General features: G+C 28.1%; 9 protein-coding genes across 9 annotated transcripts; 7 read left to right on the top strand and 2 right to left on the bottom strand. All coding sequences in view use genetic code 12, as the record gives it.

Moving 5' to 3' along the window:
- Nucleotides 1-116: 116 nt before the first annotated feature.
- On the bottom strand, nucleotides 117-6,785 carry ACC1 (acetyl-CoA carboxylase; the record flags this gene model as incomplete). Its single annotated transcript, XM_051764770.1, has 1 exon — nucleotides 117-6,785. One exon carries the CDS (start codon nucleotides 6,783-6,785, stop codon nucleotides 117-119), a length of 6,669 nt encoding a protein of 2,222 aa, XP_051618149.1.
- A 1,650-nt stretch (nucleotides 6,786-8,435) lies between these two features.
- KGF54_004108 (uncharacterized protein) lies at nucleotides 8,436-10,070 on the bottom strand (the record flags this gene model as incomplete). The annotated part of the gene is made up of 1 exon (XM_051764771.1): nucleotides 8,436-10,070. One exon carries the CDS (start codon nucleotides 10,068-10,070, stop codon nucleotides 8,436-8,438), a length of 1,635 nt encoding a protein of 544 aa, XP_051618150.1.
- Nucleotides 10,071-11,431: 1,361 nt separating this feature from the next.
- Nucleotides 11,432-12,676, top strand: ARG1 (argininosuccinate synthase; the record flags this gene model as incomplete). Its single annotated transcript, XM_051764772.1, has 1 exon — nucleotides 11,432-12,676. The coding sequence occupies one exon, from the start codon at nucleotides 11,432-11,434 to the stop codon at nucleotides 12,674-12,676; it is 1,245 nt and encodes a 414-aa protein (XP_051618151.1).
- A 154-nt stretch (nucleotides 12,677-12,830) lies between these two features.
- NRP1 (Nrp1p) lies at nucleotides 12,831-16,414 on the top strand (the record flags this gene model as incomplete). Its single annotated transcript, XM_051764774.1, has 2 exons — nucleotides 12,831-14,023; nucleotides 14,485-16,414. 2 exons carry the CDS (start codon nucleotides 12,831-12,833, stop codon nucleotides 16,412-16,414), a joined length of 3,123 nt encoding a protein of 1,040 aa, XP_051618152.1.
- A 349-nt stretch (nucleotides 16,415-16,763) lies between these two features.
- On the top strand, nucleotides 16,764-17,483 carry DPM1 (dolichyl-phosphate beta-D-mannosyltransferase; the record flags this gene model as incomplete). The annotated part of the gene is made up of 1 exon (XM_051764775.1): nucleotides 16,764-17,483. One exon carries the CDS (start codon nucleotides 16,764-16,766, stop codon nucleotides 17,481-17,483), a length of 720 nt encoding a protein of 239 aa, XP_051618153.1.
- A 151-nt stretch (nucleotides 17,484-17,634) lies between these two features.
- UBA2 (E1 ubiquitin-activating protein) lies at nucleotides 17,635-19,470 on the top strand (the record flags this gene model as incomplete). The annotated part of the gene is made up of 1 exon (XM_051764776.1): nucleotides 17,635-19,470. The coding sequence occupies one exon, from the start codon at nucleotides 17,635-17,637 to the stop codon at nucleotides 19,468-19,470; it is 1,836 nt and encodes a 611-aa protein (XP_051618154.1).
- A 235-nt stretch (nucleotides 19,471-19,705) lies between these two features.
- On the top strand, nucleotides 19,706-20,086 carry PFY1 (profilin; the record flags this gene model as incomplete). The annotated part of the gene is made up of 1 exon (XM_051764777.1): nucleotides 19,706-20,086. The coding sequence occupies one exon, from the start codon at nucleotides 19,706-19,708 to the stop codon at nucleotides 20,084-20,086; it is 381 nt and encodes a 126-aa protein (XP_051618155.1).
- Nucleotides 20,087-21,363: 1,277 nt separating this feature from the next.
- Nucleotides 21,364-21,597, top strand: KGF54_004114 (uncharacterized protein; the record flags this gene model as incomplete). Its single annotated transcript, XM_051764778.1, has 1 exon — nucleotides 21,364-21,597. The coding sequence occupies one exon, from the start codon at nucleotides 21,364-21,366 to the stop codon at nucleotides 21,595-21,597; it is 234 nt and encodes a 77-aa protein (XP_051618156.1).
- Nucleotides 21,598-22,154: 557 nt separating this feature from the next.
- KGF54_004115 (uncharacterized protein) lies at nucleotides 22,155-22,676 on the top strand (the record flags this gene model as incomplete). The annotated part of the gene is made up of 1 exon (XM_051764779.1): nucleotides 22,155-22,676. One exon carries the CDS (start codon nucleotides 22,155-22,157, stop codon nucleotides 22,674-22,676), a length of 522 nt encoding a protein of 173 aa, XP_051618157.1.
- Between the last annotated feature and the right edge of the window lie 181 nt (nucleotides 22,677-22,857).

Genomic DNA, 22,857 nt, shown 5'->3' on the forward strand with positions numbered 1-22,857 from the left:
TCGGTATAACAAAATCTTGTTGCAAAATTTAGAGTTTGGTAAAGACACTTAAATTTTAAAATTTATTACAATATTAAATTTATATTAATCTATCATTATATACTATCTATTATTATTTACAATGATTTTAAAAAGTTTTTCTTTAAATCTTCTGGTAAACTATCAATATATTCTTTCATAGCATTGATAGTAGTTTCAGTGTTTGAATTCATTAATTTAACTAAATCTGATCTATTACTTTCTTTAGTTAATTCATCTAATCTTTTAGTAATCTTTGGATGATGTTCTTCAATCCAAGTACTAACAGCTTCATCATCATCATAATTTATAGTTGGCATCCAACTCTTCAATCTTGCAACTTTTTCTAATTTATTTGCATTTTTAATTTGTGCACCAATCAATTTTAATACATATTCTTCATTTAATCTTCTACGTAATCTCCAAAAGAAGAAACGTCTAGCTTCTGACCATTTAATTTCCTTTTTAATAACACCTTTGGCCAACATACGACCTGATCTATCATGTAAATCAGCAAATTGTACTGATATTTGTGCATATATAGGCATCAATTGTTTTTCCCTTGCAACTAATTTAGTAGTTACTTTTGAATGTTCTTCTGGTGATAATGCTGGATCATTTAATTGTTTTTTGAGGTTTGAATAAGTAGAATCTAACCTTTGCATTGTTGCTAGTAATTTATCACGTCTATATTTAATACCAACCATACCTTCTGGTTCTAAAACACCACCTCTTGAATCAACATCGGCATACATTTCCATCATATCTTCATTGATAGTTGGATCAACTACTACCCATGAACCACCTCTCAATTCACCATTTGGTGGGATGTAAGTAAAAATTGGTTGCTTGTAATCAACTAATGCGTCAACAATAAAAGAACCATATTTTAGTACTTCATTATACATGTCTCTTTGACCACCTGAGAAACCTCTCCAATTAGCTAAAATCATTAAAGGTAATTGTTCACCATTATTAAAATCATTAATAGCTTGAGCAGTTTTGAAAGCAGAATTTGGATACCAAACTTGACCAGCTTCTTGAATTAATGATTCAGTTGAATCTGGATTTGCAGGATCTGCAGGTATTAAATTTTCAACTGTTCTAGTTTCAACACCAATAACACCGATTGGAATACCACCAAGACGAGCTCTACCGACAACAACACCTTTTGCCCATCCAGATAATGTTTCTTGGAATGAATCTTTATCAAATAAACCAGATTCAAATCCATCACTTGTGTTCTTACCTTCAATCATCCATCTTACATCAAAAGTTTCTTGTTTTGGTGGATAATAATCAACATCTCTATCCCATGGATCTTCAGAATCCAAAATAGGTACTGGCATATCACGTTTACTTGGAACATATGATAACCATTCCATGATTTTTTCAACACCCTCTAAATCATCATTTGCAGTTAAATGTGAAACACCATTTCTATACATAATTTGAGTACCTCCTAATTGTAAATTTGATGAATAAACTTCACTACCTAATAATTTGTTTATAGCTGGAGCACCAGTTAAAATGATTGGTTGACCCTCAATTTGTATAGCTCTTTGACCCAATCTTACTAAATATGCACCAATACCAACTGATCTACATGTGACTAAAGTGATTGTGAAAATATCTTTATAAGCTCTTGAAGTTGCACCTGCAATTAAACCAGAACCTCTCAAACATTCAACACCTAATCCATCTTCAGCTCCAATAATGGTTTTAATAACGTGTCTTTCTTCTCCTTCTTCAACAACTCTTTCAGTAATTAATGAACCACCTTTACCATCTTCATCAATAGCCTTTTTAGCTTCTGGTGTTAAATATAAGTATCTAAACCCTTTATCTGGTGAACCTTTAACATTCCAAGCGACTTGGAATAAAGGAATTAATTCATCAGCAACACCGATTCTAGCACCAGAATTTGCAGAAAGATAAATTCTTGGAATTCCTTTGCTTATTGCTAAATCAGTACATTTACTGAAATAAAGATCTTCTTCAGGACCAAATGAACCAATTTTATGTGTAACATCATTTGCAACAATGACAAATTGACGACCTCTTGGGTATTCTGGAGTTTTAGCAGTAACTAAGAAACCAACCATACCAATTTTATTTAAACCTGGATCTCTTTGTAATGCTGTTAAACCACCATTATCATCTGAAATTAATTCAACTGATGAAAATACATCCTTTGGAGCTTTTTTACCATGTTTTTTCCATTGTGATAAAGATGCTTGACGGAATAATTCTGGAAAATCATAAACATAAGTAGTACCCATATTATGTGCTTTATATCTTTTTGGTTGTAAAGATTCTTTAACTGGATAAGCTGATGAAATTGATCTTAAATGCATTGGACCGGGTTGACCTATGGATTTGAATACCCAATCACCTTTAGTATTTTTCACTTCCATATATAAATCTGATTTAACAACATAACCAGAAACATTATTAATAATAGCACGCAATGGGAATGAATTTCCATTTTGATCGGAACAAACAATTCTAATTTCGGCACCAGTAACTCTTAATCTCCATAATCTTCTACCAAATCTTTCTAAAAATGATCCAAAAGCAGCTTCAACTTCAGCTGGTTGAACATTGAAAACATTTGAAAAATTAATGAAAATATGATTTAAATCTGAATTTGATGTATCAATAACTTCCAATGCATCCAAGATATCATTCATTAATCTATTTGATTCAGCAATAAGATATTCTGATATACTTATATCATTTTTAATTATACCAGTTCTAATTATACCTCTTGTGAAAAATCTCTTATCTGATGGTGCGTTTTTACCAATTGCTTCATAAACATGAATATTTCTATTGTTTGTGAATATTGGTTTGATATCGAAATTTGTTAATCTTCCTAATTCTAATTGGAAAGCTAAAGCTGGTTCAATATGTCTAATAACTTTATTTTCAGAATAATCAGGACCAGTAAAAGTATAATACTTAGGATATGAACCAACATCATGTGCAAATACAAATGAGACACGACGTATACCCGCTTTTCTTAAATCATCTTGATATTCATCTAATATTTCATATACTCTTGCTAAATATTCATCTTCATTAACGTAGCCATCAATACCATTAATTACAACATTTAATACATTTAGTAATTCAGTTTGTTCTCCACCAGTCTCAAAAGTAATAGCATCACTTGGATTTAATCTTTCTAATGCAGCTAATAACATATCATCAGCGTCATCAAGATGTTTACATGGTACTAATAAACCTGATCTTTCAAGATGTTCAGTTTTAGAATCAACAATAAATGATAAATCTGATACAGAAGCAGCATGTCTCATTTGAGTAGCATCTTCTTCTGAAGTTTGCTGGATTGCATTAAATCTTGAATTTGCAACATGTGGTAATTTAAATTTCCATTCAATGATAGGTAAATGATCATGGAAATGATAATCAATTTTACCTAATTCATATGCTCTATATGAACGTCTTACGTATACTTCAGCTGCAGCAATAGCCACCCATTCATCACTATTAATAAAAAATTGAGATAAAACGTCAAAAACAGTATGTTTTGAATCAACAACTTCTTGAATAATTTCTAATTTAGGTTCTCTATGTTTAGCATAAATTTCACCATATGATGTTTCTAAAACAGCTGATCTTAAAATATGTTCTAATTGATCTGATCTTTCTTTTATAGAAGGTAATGAACATTGAATCAAAATTTCTCTTGCTTTTAATGCAACTTTAGCACAAGCACGTGAATCTAATTGTACTAATTTTTTAAGTACTTCTCTAATTGATGGAGCCATTGAAGAATTTGATTGTAATAATGGTTGATATTCTTCCAAAATTGCAATAACTAAATTATTTTTAGCAGAAACTCTTGAATGAGATAAAGAAATGTCAATAACTTTTTTCAAATTAGTCTTGTGTTCATCTCTCAATTTTAATACAACATCATCTTCTCGAACATTATCACCCATGAATAAACTTTCAATATCATAATATTCAGTTAATAAAGATGCAAAGAAATCGTATTCATGTTCAACAAGACCATTTTGATATCTACTTGCAATTGCAACTAATGGAGCAACAACATCTGCTAATAATGGAGATTCACTTACTGATTTATGAATTTGTTTTAGTATTTGACGAGCTGGAAAATCAGCATTTCTTGATTGAGTTCTTTCAATTAATGCATTCAATGACTCATCTAATTTTTGTGGTAGTCTTGAATGTAAAGCTGAAATTTGTTGTTGCCATTCTGAAAATGGAAGTTCTTTTGTTTTCAAAACATTAACTATTTTTTTAAGGGTTGAATTCATTATTACTTGATTATCATAACCAGCTAAAATATTTCTTAAGACGGAAGCATATTGAAGGAATTTATGAGCAGGTTTAGAACCTCTGACATTCGGCGCACCTAATTCAGGTAATGTTCCTTCAAATGGTGTAGCATGCTTTACTTTACTTGGATCATCTAATGCTAAGATAGCTAATATGTCACCAGCATTAACTGTTGAACCAGGTTGTTTAATTAATTGAACTGTACCATTTTCTTGAGCTATTAAAGGCATACACATTTTCATAACTTCAACTTCTGCATATGGTTGACCGGCATCAATATGTTCACCACTTTCAACTAAATATTTAACTAATTTACCTGGTGAAGGAGTTCTTAATTGTGTTGGATCATTTTCAACTTCTAATAAACAAGTCTTACTATCAACAGATAATCTAGTAGCTGCAGCTTCTTCTTTCCAATATACAGCATGTGATTTACCACCTAACGTACACAATAACCCACCATCAGATAATGATCTAGCTCCTACTGTACATCTTGAACCATTTAAAAATAAAGTGTATTTATCTTCGGATGATTTAGTTGCAGTAAATTTGTATCTTTCTCCTTCATAAATAAATTCAACTGGGAAAATAGTTTTCAATAAATTTTTATGTGGAACTTGACCTTTTTCTAAAGAATTTATATAATCTTTTCTTTCTTCTTCAGCTTGAATATGAGCTTTTGTAACAGCACCACAAACAACGGCAATGATCGGATCTGGTCTTTCAGCTGTTAATTTTTTGGTGATTAATTCATCCAACCAACCAGTTGTAATAGTATTATCTTCAAAATCTGGAGTTTCTAATAATTTAATTAAATATTCAACTGTAGTTCTGAAATCCCCTCGAATACTTAATTCTTTCAAAGCAACAACCATATGTTTTCTTGAGGCTTGACGATTTTCACCAAATGCAAAAATATGACCAAATTGAGAATCTGAAAATGAATGAATAGATGATTGATTACCAACTGAGAAATAACCCCAAACATTTGATGATGATCTGAAATTCAATTCGTGTAAAGAACCACCGCTTGGTTTAAAACCTTCACCTGGATCTTCAGATGTAATACGGCATGCAGTACAATGACCTTTTGGTGATGGTTTTCTTTGACTTTTCAATGCATCAACTGAAGAGAACTCAAAATCAATTTCAGAAGCAGAATGTGGATCAGCACCATAAAGTGTTCTAATATCTCTAATTCTATGCATTGGAATACCCATAGCAATTTGTAATTGAGCAGCTGGTAAATTTACTCCGGTAACCATTTCTGTAGTTGGATGTTCAACTTGTAATCTCGGATTTAATTCCAAAAAATAAAATTTGTCTTCAGAATGTGAGTAAAGATATTCAACTGTACCAGCACTTACATAACCAACTAATTTACCTAATCTTACTGCAGCATTTTCCATTTCTGAAAAAGTTTCCTTTCTAGCTATAGTGACTGGTGCTTCTTCTATAATTTTTTGATGTCTTCTTTGAACTGAACAGTCTCTACCAAATAATGAAATATTTGTACCATATTGATCTGCTAATAACTGAACTTCCAAATGTCTTGCATCTCCTGCTAATTTCATAATAAAAATTGGTGATCCGGGTATTTCATTTGCTGCTTGATCATATAATCTTCGAAAATCTTCTTCATTATCAACTTTTCTAATTCCTTTACCTCCACCACCTTCAGATGCTTTAATCATTACTGGAAAACCAATTTTTTTAGCTTTTTCTAATCCATCTTCTGGACCACTACAACAACCTTTTGCATAAACATCATCATCAACTGATACTAAATTTGTTTTTTCATCAACATGAACTTCATCAACACCAGTACCTGACCAAGGTATACATGGAACTTTAGCATGTTGTGCAACAATAGTTGAAGAAATTTTATCACCTAATGATCTCATAGCAGAACCTGGTGGACCAATAAATATAATTTTTTTGGGTGAAGCAGCTAATTTTTCAGGTAATAAAGGATTTTCTGATGCATGACCCCAACCTGCCCAAACAGCATGAGCATTTGTATTTTCAGCAATATCAACAATTAAATCGACATTTGCATAATTATTATTATTTGTTCCTCCAGGTACTTCAACATATTGATCAGCCATACGAATATAATCAGCATTTGCTTCCAAATCTTCGGGAGTTGCCATAACTGTAAATTGTATAGCTTTTTCATCTCCAAAAGTTTCATAAGCCCATTTTCTTATTGATCTTATTTCTTTAACTGCTGCTATACCATTATTTGCTATAAGAATTTTTGATATTACCGTATGACCTCCATGACCTCTTACAAAATCAAGGATTTTAGAAGGTTCACAAACATTTATATTATTTAATCCAACAAAATGAGGAGCCAACAGTAAATGTTGTTGTGTTAATTGTGAATTTATTGATGATATACTAGGACTTGGACTTTGACTTGTAGACATTGGTATGAAATTTGAAATGAATTTTGGATGTTTTATGTATCTTAAAAGAGTGTTAGTAATTATTGGAATAAATTTCCATCTCATATAAAAATGAATGTTATTATCAATATGTGAATATGTTGTTGTTTAAATATGATTATGAAGGCTCTTAATTATAGGAGCTTTAGATTTTTTTTTCACTATTTCCCTCTCAACGCCGCGTAAAATATTTAGGTAAATAAATAAAAAAAAAAATTTAAGTTATTTTGCATCGGACTTTTTTTTTCTTAATATAAATTAAAATAAGCTGGTTTAATAATATCCGGATTCTTTGGAATTTAAATGATGATGATGTGTGAATAACTAGATTGATGTAGTTGCTAATGTTGTATTGATTATATAGTAATACTTTCACTGAATTGACTGTCTTTCATTGAATCCAAAATTAAATTTAAGAATAAACTTTCCAATATTGATAATAACATTCTTTATACTTTTAAATTTGACAACATACCTTAAACTTGAAATTAATTTCTTCAAATTTTAAATTGATGTAGTGGTATAAGTAAGGGCTTTATATTATGATTATTTTGGTATCAATTGAATTGATTAGTTGGTTTGAATATATGAAATTAAATTGACTTGTGTTAACCTAACTTTGTTTCAAGTCTCCTTTTATATGAATATTACCTTAAATTGATTGAATTGAGACTTACGAACGTCAATTATTCTCCTGATATACTTAAATAATAGTTTTAAATAGATGCTAATTGAAATAAAAATTGATAAAATTTGAAGGATAATAATTGATATAAATAAAAAGATAATATAAAATCTGTATGTAAAATTAAATTTTACTGAATATTTAATATTGAATATATTTATTTGAATCAAATAATAATAATAATAATAGTACAAAAATAAAAATTTATTTTAGATTTGTTGAGATTAATTCAAGGACTTTTAATATTTAGTAACAGAAACGTACAACTAGTTATTCTCGAAGTGTAATTTCATTAGCTAGCTGATAGACAACCGTTTTATAGTCTGAGATAGAATTACCAACTCTATAAACGAAATTTCATTAGAAGACTAAGTTCGGAGTTTGACTGAACTCGAGTATTAGACTATTATTAGCACGAAGCATACCACTGATATCCTTTCTGCTTTAGTACTTTAATTTTGGTGACGCTCATTAGCTCTTACAACGTCTTCATTACTTCAATACTAAGAATTCAATTATATAACTGCTTTGTCATTCAATATTAATTATTTAAAATTGGTTGCAAAAATCAAAATGGTAGTGTAAAATGGTAGTGTAAAATTAAAAATTTTAAAAACCAACAATAATAAAAAATTGTTGGTATGTTGGGTTATATAAATAACTAAACTTTAGTAGAAAAATATTATTTTTCAAGAACACCAACGATTTGAATTGAACATGTTTTGTGTCTGTATTATTATTGACGTCAATAATACGGAGGATACAGAGAGGAACTTACTTGAGCGTACTCATATACTTTTTTACAACAAACTAGTAACTTTATTACACTAACAATCCTATATTTAATTTGTATTTGTACTATAAAACAATTGTAGATAAAAAATTTTGGTTGCAAAAAAAAAAACAATAGCGACACATTAAATTCGTAAACTCTGATAATCTAAAATCTATAATAAAGGTTGAAATTTGGGTAGTATTGGAGGTTGAATTATTGTAGATTTTTGATTATTATTATTATTTTCAGATAAATCAATACTATTATTTAATGGAAATAATGGATTTGAATAACTACTTGATGTACTCATTGGTGCACTTGGAATAGGTGGTGGTAAAAATATTTTATGTTGATTATTAGTGTTGTTGGTATGATTGGTAGATTCTGATTTTGTATATCGTAAATTATTATTTGAATCTGGTGTGAAATATTGGATTGGAATTGTTGATTTTGTTGAAATATCAAATTCTATAATTGAATTCAAAATGTGAACAAATTTAAAAGCCTTTTCTAAATCTTGATCATTTTGCATTACTGAATTATTAAATTTAATTTCTAATATACTATTGGGATTTAATTTAAATACATTTTTAATATTTTCTACAAATTCATAATATTTAGGAATAGCTGAATTTGACAAAGGATAAAAAAATTCAACAGTTTGATTTAAAAACCTCAAAATTATAGTTTTTTTCAAATTTGATGGTTCATTTGATGAATTTCTTGATGATGTTGGCGAAATTCTTGAAGACATTATTGAATTATTTGAACATACGCTTTCTTGTTTTCTTTCATCTTGTAATTTTGTAGCTACTTCTGCTAATTTATTTAATGAAAAATTCTCATTTATTTCGGTAGGTATTATATTTTTATTTATAAGTGGATATTCATTTATAATAAATCCATAAAATATTTCATTTAATGGTTTCATTACTTCATCAAATCCAAAATCTACTGTTATTGCTCCAACTAATGTATAAAATGATATAACTGCTATTTCATCATTTAAAGTTTCTTTTATATTTAATGGATCTAAATCTCTCATTATTTTAGCTAAATATGATTGCAGTGTTAATTTCACTCTAAGATATTCTAATGATTGTAAATTTAATACATTAAAAGATTTTTCAAATATATATCCAATACAACTTGATATTAATGATTTTCCCAAATATTGTAAATTATTTGATCTTAAATTATCTAATGTTCCATTACACGTTTTTGATCTTTCAATTTTATTTAATAGGTTTGATTTTGCCAATTCGATTTGCTTTTTAGTTTCTGATGATTCATGAATTCTTGGTTTTACTAAATCTTGTATAGTATTATTTGCATGATCATTAGTTGAAAAACTTTTTGATTTATTATAATTTACATCATAAATATCATCATCACTTCTAACTATTTCAGATAAAAATCCATCATCTTTTTTAATTTTTTTACGTTTATTTTCTTCTTCCATTTCTCTTTTCATTGTTCTTTTTCTATTTCTTCTAACTGATTGAATTCCAGCTTGAACTAATTTTCTAAAATCATCCATATACATAATTCCATAACCATATTCTGCTCTTAAAACTTCTGCAACTCTTTTAATTTGTTCATCTTGTTCACTAGCTTTATATTTTTCTAAATTTAATGAATCAATTAATTCTAATCTTCTTGCACTAAATTTTTTCCAAGTTCTATCATCTAAAAAATTTAATTTCTTACGTATAGATTGTGTTACTCCTATTTTATTTGATGATTCTTGAAATGGTGAAGTTATTTGTGGTTTATTAATCGTTGTAGATATTATAGATGATTCCATATTAATATTGATTGCATTCTATAAAATGATATATATTGAAGGTTGAACTTCTTAAAATGATATATTTACTTAGGTGAATAAATGAATAAATGAATAAATGAATAAATGAATAGAACTGTAATAGAAAATTGATAATTAAAAAGTAATAATTAAAAAAAAATTATTAATGTTGACATTATAGTCATAATGATTCACTTTTATTATTTTTATTTTATTTGTGATACTTAATTAATAAAATTATTTAACATATCTCCATGCGGCAACAAAAATATTTGAATGCCGCTTACATTAATTTTTTAAATCCAGTCAGTTGAATACTATTAAACAGTAAAACGGACTTAATTAAAATATCGGGTAATATCATATCATTTAAGTTTACAATATTTTGATATGGGACTGGGATATACTAAACTATATAAATCTAAAGATTTGCCCCCTCTTTTTGAAACTTCTTTATACACAGTAGATTCCAGGGTTTTATTAGATCTCACAAGTGTTTTTAGATTGTAAGTTTAATTTTGAAGTTCTGATAAACTTTGTATTAAAATTGGTACAAAATGTAAGATAAATTTAATAATTCTAAAAATTAATATTTCAAGAACCTGGAGTACAATGATTGAAAAAGGCTTAACATTGATCAAATTAGAAATTTGAGGTTAAGTTTTTGACTTAATATGTAGAGAAAGGGCTGTCAAAAGTAAGATCTAAAAAACTAATATTAAAAGGATTTAAGTATTAATAATATTATTAATGTACTTATGTAATAACTTTTTACGAAATATGATTTAAAAGCGAAGTAGATAAATGAAAATTAAAATATTAAATTTATATTATGATGTGATTTGAAGAATTTAGGAATAATGCTCGTGTAACAATTTGATCAGATTTCAACGAATATACAAAATTTGATTTTATTCTTCTTTTTGTTGCATAATCTATTGGCAATAGAGTTATTACTATTAATGATATTATTATGTCTTTTTACATTCTCAATTTCCGTGTTATATAAAGCGAATTTTTGTAAGCGAAAACTATTTTTATTCTGACAATTGAATATAGAAGTATCGACTTTGTCGAACTTTGTTAAATCTAACTATTGATAAATTTGAAGAGACAAATCGTTGATGACGTATGTGATCTGTGTCATGTCTTTAAATTCAAAGTAAAGACTTGTAGTTTATTAAAGTAAGTAGTGTAAAAATGTTCAATTAAATTACCTATTTAGTTAACCGCGAAAGAGTCATTTTGAAAAATTAATTAATCCATAGAAAAATTTTAACATAATTGATTTCAGTTTTTTAACTTTTATATTCAATTCATCTCATCAATTAGTTTCTTATCAATTTTACATCAATCTTATCATGTCAAAAGGAAAAGTTTGTTTAGCATATAGTGGAGGTTTAGATACTTCAGTTATATTAGCTTGGTTATTAGAACAAGGTTATGAAGTTATTGCATTCTTAGCAAATATTGGACAAGAAGAAGACTTTGAAGCTGCTGAAAAAAAAGCTTTAGCAATTGGTGCTACAAAATTTGTTGTTGTTGATGTTAGAAAAGAATTTGTTGAAAAAGTTTGTTTCCCAGCTATTCAAGCAAATGCAGTCTATGAAAATGTTTATTTATTAGGTACATCATTAGCAAGACCAGTTATTGCACAAGCACAAATTAAAGTTGCAGAAGAAAATGGATGTTTCGCTGTAAGTCATGGATGCACTGGTAAAGGTAATGATCAAGTCAGATTTGAATTAAGTTTTTATGCATTAAAACCAGATGTTGTTGTTATTGCACCATGGAGAGATCCAGAATTCTTCAATAGATTTGCAGGTAGAAATGATTTATTAGATTATGCTGCAAGTAAAAATATTCCAGTTGCTCAAACTAAAGCAAAACCTTGGTCAACTGATGAAAATTTAGCTCATATTTCATTTGAAGCTGGTATATTAGAAAATCCAGATACTACACCACCAAAAGATATGTGGAAATTAACAGTTGATCCAACTGATGCTCCAAATGAACCAGAACAATTTTCAGTTGTTTTTGAAAAAGGTTTCCCAACTAAATTAGTTTTAAAAAATAAAACAGTTACTGATCCAGTAGAATTATTTACTGAAGCTAATGCATTAGCAAGAAGAAATGGTGTTGGTAGAATTGATATTGTTGAAAATAGATTTATTGGTATCAAATCGAGAGGTTGTTATGAAACTCCAGGTTTAACTATATTAAGATCTACTCATATTGATTTAGAAGGTTTAACTTTAGATAGAGAAGTTAGAGCTATTAGAGATCAATTTGTTACTCCAACTTGGGCTAAAATTTTATATAATGGTATGTATTTCACTCCAGAAGGTGAATACGTTAGATCAATGATTCAACCATCACAAAATACTGTCAATGGTGTAGTTAGAGCTGCTTGTTATAAAGGGTCCATAACTATTTTAGGTAGATATTCAGAAACTGAAAAATTATATGATGAAACTGAATCATCAATGGATGAATTAACTGGTTTTTCACCAGAAGACACTTCTGGATTCATTGCTGTTCAAGCTATTAGAATAAAGAAATATGGGGAAGCAGCAAGAGAAAAAGGAACTACTTTAGATTTGTAATTTTGTTCCTGAGTGGTGAGTAAGTAAATATAAATTTAGTAGTAATATAATAAATTATTATTATTATCGATTAGCATTCGTAAAAATTAGATTTTGTGTAGATTCGAGAATTTAATTTGTAACGGTAATTCCATTAATATATCAACAAAATCAAATGAGAATAAGAACGCCTATACGGCTTACAAGAAGGTTTATATCAATATCAAGTGAAGTAGAGAAATGTCAGCAAATACAATTCTTGGAAGAGTACAAGATAAGAACGATGTTGGAACAACCAATCATTCACTATTCCAAAAAGAAACTACCCCAATTTTCATTAAATCATTTATACAACCAATCTGAGAAATTATCATCCAGCTTCATATTACAAAATGCAAGAGAAACAATTGAACATTTACTCATATACAATGCTAGGAGACTAAAAGAATTTAGAAAATTACCTTATTTAGTAGTATTAAATCCATCGATATCAGAAAGTTATGACACATATTTACAATCAATGAGTTCTTTATTGAAAGCAAGTCTATATACACCGCATACTTTGGAAGAAAATAAAGAATTTGCAAATGATGTACTCACGAAATTTATTGATATTCATGCAGATACTTTACCAAGTTTGTCTAAAGGATTTGGAGAAGTTAGTAATTTATTATCAATGAAACAAATCACTCTGTTTTTGGATAATCATTTAAATGAAAGAATAAGTATGAGATTAATTGCTCATCAACATATTGAGCTAACGAAATCAATAAATGATCCAGATAAATATGTTAAAGGTGGAAAATATAACGGTGTGGTAAAACTATTATATATTCCTGATGTAATTAAAAAGAATGCAGAAGTTGTGAATGATATCACAATGATGAAATACGATCAGTCAGTTCCAATAAAAATAGATACAAATTTAAGAGCAGTTTATTGGAGTCAAAAGGATCCATCAGAAACAGATAAAAGTGATCTGTTATATTTTCCATATATTGAATATCACCTAGATTATATTTTCATGGAATTATTTAAAAATTCATTTAGAGCACAAATTGAAAATAATGTATCAGATCCGATAACAATAACAGTATCAACATCTCATGATTCACCAAAATTTATGGAAATTAGAATAAGAGATAAAGGTAAAGGTATACCACAAAATACTTTAAAACATATTTTTGATTATTCTTTTACCACTTACAGTAGCAATGAAGGGGAAAGTTTCAAAACTTTAAATGTACCACCTGAACATCTTGGAGGTGGGAATTCAGTTGCAGGAATGGGATTTGGATTACCTTTAGCTAAACAATATATTGAAGTATTTAATGATACCGTTGATAAAGATGATGGAACGAAAGGACTGTTAACTGTACAAACATATCCTAGCTGGGGAACTGACGTATATTTAAAAACAGTTGGTCATTAAATCAGTGAATACTTTAAATGTATTATTAAATTGGATATTAAATTCAATGATTTTGCAACTATTATTTCTATCATCTCTTTTATTACACAAATGCTCACTACCTACCGAAAAAAAAGAAAATTAATCAACAATTGAAAAAAAAAAAAAAAGTATTTGGAAACACGATTTTTAAGAAAACTAATCATTCAATAAAGAGAGTTCTCAACTACTTAAAGCTTTGTATAGCTTAACATTCATTTTCAAGATCTTTTTAATTCTGTATTAACATATATAAGACATCATATTCACATTCATTATATTTATATATTTATTTTATTTATTGTTTTGATTTCAGCATTACATATAGAAACAATTCAGTTTGTTTTCAATTTTTTTACTTTTTTATTCATTGTTATAGGATTATTGGATTACAGGAGATGAGTGATTATTTTATTGTTATTCATGTAAGTACAACATGCGATGACTCAAATACTTATGTCACTAAGGATTCAACTGAATTAATTGCATTTTCTTGGTCAACTATAGATGTTACAACTTTAGAAGTAATATATGAGAAATCTATATTAGTACGTCCTATGAATACTCCAATAACTCCATATTGTTCTCAATTAAATAAGTTGACATGGGAACATGTGAGAAATGCAGGATTATTTAAAGATGCAATCAATACTTTTGATACATACATACAAACACTTCAAGACAAAGAGTTTCTGTTTGTCAGTTATGATAGTTCGAAATTAAGAGTTCAGCTACCAAGAGAAGCAAGGGATAAAAGTGTTGTTTTACCACCATATTTGCAACATCCGAGATTATTTGATTTACCTGCAGAATACTCAAAATGGCATGCTAGTCATCCTGAGGCATTATCATATACTGCATCATCAATATCAAATATGGTCACTGCATTAGAAGTAGAAGTTGATAAAGAAGACTTAAATCCAGAAAAGACTTTAAATTTACATACTCAATTAGTTGTACAATTAATGAAAAAATCATTACCCATTGAAAGTCATCCGAATGTTTTCACACAACCTCATGATATAGCTCAAGATGTTAAAGCATTTGTTAGTGAGAGATCCAAGATCTTGTATCTTTCAAATTTACCTTCAGATACTACTCAATCAGAATTAGAATATTGGTTCACTCAGTATGGAGGTAGACCAGTTGCATTTTGGACTTTGAAAAACAATGATAGTAAAAACACAACGGGATTTGCAGTTTTTGGAGCTCATGAAGAAGCAACGGAATCATTATCAATGAATGGTAAAGCATTAAATAATCGAGCTATTGAAGTTCAACCATCATCTACAAAAGTATTGGATAAAGCTAATGATTTATTAACTCCTTTCCCACCTTCAAAAAATAGACCAAGACCTGGAGATTGGACTTGTCCATCTTGTGGATTTTCTAATTTTCAAAGAAGAACTCATTGTTTTAGATGTTCATTTCCTGCTTCTAGTGCTGTTGCTATTCAAGAATCAATTTACTCAAATGGTCCAAGAAGGCAAGAACCACAACAACATCAACAACAACAGCAACATTCACAACCTCAACAACAACAACAACAACAGCATCAACAACAACAACAACAACAACAACCACAAACCCAACCTCAACAATTCAAAGTTTCTCAAGAAATACATTTACCAGCTCAACAACCACAACAATCACAACCACAGCAACAGCAACAACAACAACAAGTTGAAAAAGTCAATAATGAGAATGGATCACAAAGAAATTTCAATAGTGTACCATTTAGAGCTGGTGATTGGAAATGTGAACTTTGCATGTATCATAATTTTGCCAAAAATTTATGTTGTTTAAAATGCAGTGCTTCGAAACCTTCGATCAATTATAATCAAAATAATAATTTACATTCAGTTAATTCAACAGCTGCTGCAATTGCTGCTGCAACAGCAAGTGGTCAACCATTAAATTTAAATAATAATTTTATCAATATGCATCAACCACAACCACAATATCAACAACATCGTCAACAAAGAAATGTAAATGGGTATGTTAGAAATTCAGGTACACCTAACATTTACCAACAACAGCACCAACAACAACAACATCAACAACAACACCAATTACAACATAACCACCACCAATTTTCACAACAACAACAACATCAACAACATACTCAACAACATCAACAACACCAACCACAACTGTATCAATCAATGAATCAAATTCATAATTTTCAAAACCCTAATAGAGCTTCACAATTAATGGACCAAGTAAGGTTTCAAAGTCATTCACCAGCAATTTATAATCCAACAGTTGCATTAAATGATAAAATGAATTCATTAAATCTTAATTTTTAAAATCAAAAAGGAGTTTTTGTTTGCTTTTTTTAATATATTGTCTATGTAGTTTTTGTTTCAGTTTGTCAATTTTTTAAAATTTTTTTATCTAGGTTATTTTATTTTCATTTAAAGGGAAGAGGGAGGAAGAGAGTATTTATATATAATAATTTAATGTTTTAATAATAGTACTATAATAGAGCTTGATGTAGAGTAGTTCTTTTCATTATGTTCTTCGTAAATTTTTCAGTAGATTTCCTATACTGTATATAAATTTTATATTGTCTTATATTATGACACGTAAAATGAAATATTATTAAATTAATTCAAGAGATCAATTTAATCAATTAAACCAATAATTCAACCAATAATGACGACAAATAAATACTCGGTAATTTTACCAACATATAATGAAAGAAGAAATTTACCAATTCTTATATATTTATTAAATAAAACTTTCACTGAAAATAAATTAAATTGGGAAGTAGTTATAGTTGATGATAATTCACCAGATGGTACACAAGAAATTGCCAAAAATTTAATTGACATTTATGGACCAGAGCATATTCAATTGAGACCAAGAGCAGGTAAATTAGGTTTAGGTACAGCATATGTTCATGGTTTACAATTTGTTACTGGAAATTTTGTAATTATAATGGATGCAGATTTTAGTCATCATCCAGAAGCAATACCTGAATTTATAGCAAAACAAAAAACAGAAGACTATGATATTGTTACTGGAACAAGGTATGCGGGAGATGGGGGAGTTTATGGTTGGGATTTTAAAAGAAAATTAATTTCAAGAGGTGCAAATTTTTTAGCTACTGTTGTTTTAAGACCTAATGTTAGTGATTTAACGGGTAGTTTTAGATTATATAAGACTCAAGTTTTGAAAAAAATTATTAGTGTTACTAAATCAAAAGGGTACGTATTTCAAATGGAAATGATGGTTAGAGCTAGAAGTTTGGGTTTTACTGTTGGTGAAGTACCTATTAGTTTTGTTGATAGATTATATGGTGAAAGTAAATTAGGTGGTGATGAAATTGTTCAATATGCTAAAGGAGTCTGGACTTTATTTACAAGTGTTTAAGTTCTTGGTATATAATGATTAATTTGAGTTGATGTTTAGGAATTTTTAGTTGTAAAAATGATTTTTTAAATTACGCGCTTTTTGATAATTCTGAAAAATTCAAGTTTACTTAAATAGCTTAGTCAAAAAATAAATATAATCAACACGATCAATGGCAAAAGATACTTATCTTAAGAAGATATTAGGTGATGAGAGTTTTAACAAGATCAGAACTACCAAAGTTTTAATGGTTGGAGCAGGGGGGATTGGGTGTGAATTATTAAAAGATTTAGTATTAACAGGTTTTGGAGAAATTCATATAATTGATTTAGATACAATAACATTATCAAATTTAAATCGTCAATTTTTATTTCGTAAAACAGATATTGATAAATCAAAGTCATTGACTGTAAAAAAGGCAGTTCAATCATTTAATTATTTGGGATCAAATTTAATTTCACATCATGGTAATATTATGGATAAATCACAATTTCCCTTGGAATGGTGGGAACAATTTAGTTGTATTTATAATGCTTTGGATAATATTGAAGCAAGAAAATATGTAAATAAAATGTGTTTATTCTTGAGAAAACCATTAATGGAATGTGGTACAGAAGGGTTTCAAGGTCATGTAAATCCAATAATTCCTTATAATAGTTCATGTTTCGATTGTGAACAACATGTTGCTCCAAAAACTTATCCCGTGTGTACAATTAGATCAACTCCATCATTACCAGTTCATTGTATAACTTGGGCGAAGGAATTTTTATTTCATCAATTATTTGACGAGAGTGAAGGTGATGATTCTAATAATTTAAATGATGCTGATACTATTGCAAATGAAACTGATAATAATGAAGAAATTGAAAATTTAGCAAAAGAAGCAAATGAATTAATTGAATTAAGAGATAAAATAAGAAATTCAAATGATTTTATTGAAAGTTTAATTGATAAAATTTTCAAAGTTGATATTGAAAGATTATTATTGATTGAAACATTATGGGCAACAAGAGAAAAACCAACACCATTGGAATTTGCAAAATATGAGAATGATTTACGTAATTTGTTAAATGATGAATCAAATGAATCTATACTACTGAAAGATCAAAAGAAATGGTCAATACTAGAAAATTTATATGCCTTGTATAAATCAAGTGCTAGACTACAACACAGACTCAAAAATGGTGAACCATTTGTTGCATTTGACAAGGATGATGAAGATACATTGGTGTTTGTTGCAGCAGCATCAAATTTAAGATCATACATTTTCAATATAGAAACAAAATCGAAATTTGACATCAAAGAAATTGCAGGAAATATTATACCTGCTATTGCTACAACTAATGCTATAATTTCAGGGTTTTCAGCTGTTGCAGGATTAAGTGTACAGCAATTAAATTATGACCTCAAAAAAATTGCTGAAGCTTCAAGTTTAATGCATACATGTTTAAAACCAAAACAATATATTACTCATGCTCCAGTTGATGCACCAAATCCAAATTGTGCTGCTTGTTCTTTGGTATCTAGAGGAATTTTCAATCTTAACATTCAAGATTATGAGAAATTGACATTAAGTTGGCTCATAAACCAATTAGTTGAAAAATATGATTATTCGGAAGATGACATTTCAATTCAAATAGGTCAATCAAAATTAATTTATGATGTAGATTTTGATGATTACCTAGAGACTCCATTGTCAAAAGTTCCAGGAGTTAAACCAACAGAGATTATATTAATTCAAGATGATTCAGATCAAGTAGAAAATCTTGAATTATATTTAAACATTGGGGATTGTGAAACAGAATTACCAAATATAAAATTAAGACAGAAACGAAATCCAAATGAAAAAGTTGAATTTTCAGACGATGATGATACTTTAGGATTGGAAGATGGTTTGGAAATTATTGAAGGTGAATTAGAACCAGAACATATCTCAGATGTTGAAATTATTGAAGAACCAGAAGTAGGTGAAGGACCAGCTACAAAGAAAAGAAAACTTAATGTATAATTATAATGAAAGACTTTATATTAATTACGTACTATAGCTCTAAAATTTATAACTTTTTACACTACTATGTCATGTGACTTATTTTTACGTATATTAAATTTCAAATTTTAGATTTCAAATTTATTTTACACTTACAAATATAATAATTAATATTGTTGCTTAAAGTTTCAGTTTCAATTTCATCAACAACAAATTTCTCCCAGCAATTGATACCCCTTTTGAACAAACTAATACCATGTCGTGGCAAGCATATACTGATAATTTAACAGGTACAGGAAAATTAGATAAAGCAGCATTATATTCAAAAGCAGGAGATTCATTATGGGCTCAATCAGGAAATTTTCAATTACAACCAAAAGAAATTCAAGAAATTGCAAAAGGATTTGATGATGCTTCTGGATTACAAGCTCATGGATTACATGCTCAAGGTCAAAAATATTTTTTATTAAGAAATGATGATCGTTCAATTTATGGTAAACATGAAGCAGAAGGTTTAATTTGTGTTCGTACTAAACAAACTATATTAATTGCTCATTATCCTAATGGAGTACAACCTGGAGAAGCCACTACAATTGTTGAAAAATTAGCTGATTATTTAATCAGTACTGGTTTTTAAGGGGATTGTTTATTAATTGATTAAATTTGGAGTTACTTTTAATAGGAGTTTATATATTCAATAAAAAATTCATTGATATACAAGTTATAACTATTGTAATTTTTTATTTTATTGATTGTGAATTTTGAACATTTTCGAAACCCCTATTTGATCAATTGGCAGAAGAATGTAAAAATTTTAGTCATGAAGCTTAATAATTTTGAAACATATATGACTCTCGAGATAACTTGGAGTCTTGATTTTTCGAAACTCTAAACTTTGTGCATTTAAGCCCCAGAAAGTTAACAAGAAGTGTCTAACTAGAAAGAATTGACCATTTGCTCGTCAACTAGTTGATTGATTTCGTGGTTTTCTCGTGTTTCCTCAAAATAGTTAGAATCTACACTTTTGCATGCAAATATAGAATTAAATTAAAATTCAACGATTGTTTATTATCAAAAACTATAATTATTACCATACGTGTTAGACTTCAGTCAAGAGAAAAAGAAGTTTAAATCTTTGGTCTACAATTTAATAATTTGTTAAAGAAAGAAAGGGTTTAACTAGTATGATATCATAGCATAAATACAGAACGGGCTACCAATTTTTTGCAGCAATTTCTTCTATTTGCGTACATGATCAGATCAGATCAAATTATAATTTTTAAAAATACCTCAATAAAAACTATCATTTGGTTTTGATGTAAATTAAAGTGATCTCAAAACGTTTCAGTTTAATCATCAATTCTTGATTAGATATGTCGATATGATATTATAAAAACATTTGGTAATTAATTTCTCCGGGACAACAAATTGATTCAGCAAATTCTAGACAACTTTAGCTACGCTTATATTTAAAAACACATCAAATTTGTTAATAGTCCTAGTTCTAAATGAATTAATCGAAAGATCTATAGCACTATACTGTAAAAGCAATTTTTCAATTGATTTAAATTAATTGCAATTTTTCTTGAACTAAAAATTCAATTTAAAAAAAAGAAATGAATTAAAAAAAAAAGAAAAAAAAAAATTTAAAATTGCAATTATAAAAAGAAGATCAAATAATTATATTGAAAAAACTTCATTAAATAGAAAAACCAAATTGGTTTTATTAAAATTATTATCTGGCTCATAAACCAGTTTATTCAACACTTCAACTTGTTCTTATAGAAAAGGGAGTAAAACATTAGCATTTTAAAATTTAGGATACCCCAGAATTAGCATTACGAAATTTTTCACACATAATCGATATTCACATCATAAAGAAAAAGTATTAAAAACATACAAAAAGTTATAGACATGATAAATTCACAAACAATGAAACATTTTCCAACGGGTTCAATATTATTATTAGGTCCATTATTTGTAATAACTACTGATTTTGTATTTACAAGATTTTCACAAACTGGTGGAGCTAAAAAATTAGCAAAAACAACGGGAAATTCATCACCTTCCGCTAAGTTTACTTCATCTTATAATCCTCATGCTTATAGATCTAGTTGGGTTCAACAATGGGAAGATCTGAAGAATTAATAAAAAATTAGGAGAGACGATGATGATGTAAATAGGTTAAAAATTGTATTATTTAAAGCTGGTCTTTAAAGGTCAACAAAATTTAGGATTATATGGGTATTTTTTTTATATTATAAGGGTTTTTATAAAATAACATTAATAAAAGTAATTATCATGCTTATAGAACAAACTCAAATAATTGTAATATGAACTCTTCTTGTACTTGTTTGATTGATATTATGTATAAGTTTTTGCAATCATAATTCCTGTATATAACACTAATAGTATTCTGTACATAATAATATTTTAAGAATTTTTTTCACCTATTTTTTTATTGGTTTATAATTAGTTAATAAGAGAGAATAGATACATCAATTGGGACTAAATTATAAAACTATTCAACCTTAAAACCAATCAACATCTAAGACAAATATTCATACCAAGTACTCATATCACATTCATTCATTTTATTATTACCTATTCCCATTTAACGACACTACTATTAGTTCTTCAATTAACCTTTTTAACATAACATATACTTATAAACAAAACTCATTACTCACAACAATATATTCACAATGTTATCAAGAATAAATCAATCAAAACAATCCATTCGTTCAATAACCAAAAAACAATTACAACTCAAAACATCAAAAAGATATAACTCATCACATCATCATGATCATCATCCACCAAAAGAAGAAAAACCATTTGAAATAACAATGACAAAAATATTTGGTATAGCAGCATTAGCAGGTGGATTTTTAATGTATAGATCGAAAGATAAAACAGATGAACCATTATTTAAATCAGGATTATTTGAACAAGAAACAAATGGAGCAAGAAGTCATTTACGAGATGAAGCTTTTGAAAATAGATATAAGATTGGATTTATTAAAACCTATATATTGGATAATGGTGGTGATGGGTTAGGAAATCAAATGTTTAGAAGAACAAGTGGTGAAGATATTTTGAATAATAATTTAATTGGTGCTCATTCTCCTTATGGTCAACAATATGGAGCTGGTATAAAATTAAATAATTTAAGTCCAAGAAGAGAAAGAATAGAAAGATTTGCTCCATTAAATGAAAGTAAATGAAGATAAATAATTAATAAATGATCATTATTTTAATGAAGATTTGTAGGTTGATCTAAACTAGTTTTATTAGGTATCTGAGAGAATTAGTGATTACAATGCTCTTTATTAAAGAATAAGATTATATATTAACTATTACTATTATTATGATATTAGATGATAAATTGCATTATTATTATATGTA

This window comes from Candida jiufengensis, assembly GCF_024610255.1.
Source record: "Candida jiufengensis strain CBS 10846 chromosome Unknown scaffold1, whole genome shotgun sequence".
NCBI classification, from domain to species: domain Eukaryota; kingdom Fungi; phylum Ascomycota; class Pichiomycetes; order Serinales; family Debaryomycetaceae; genus Lodderomyces; species Lodderomyces jiufengensis.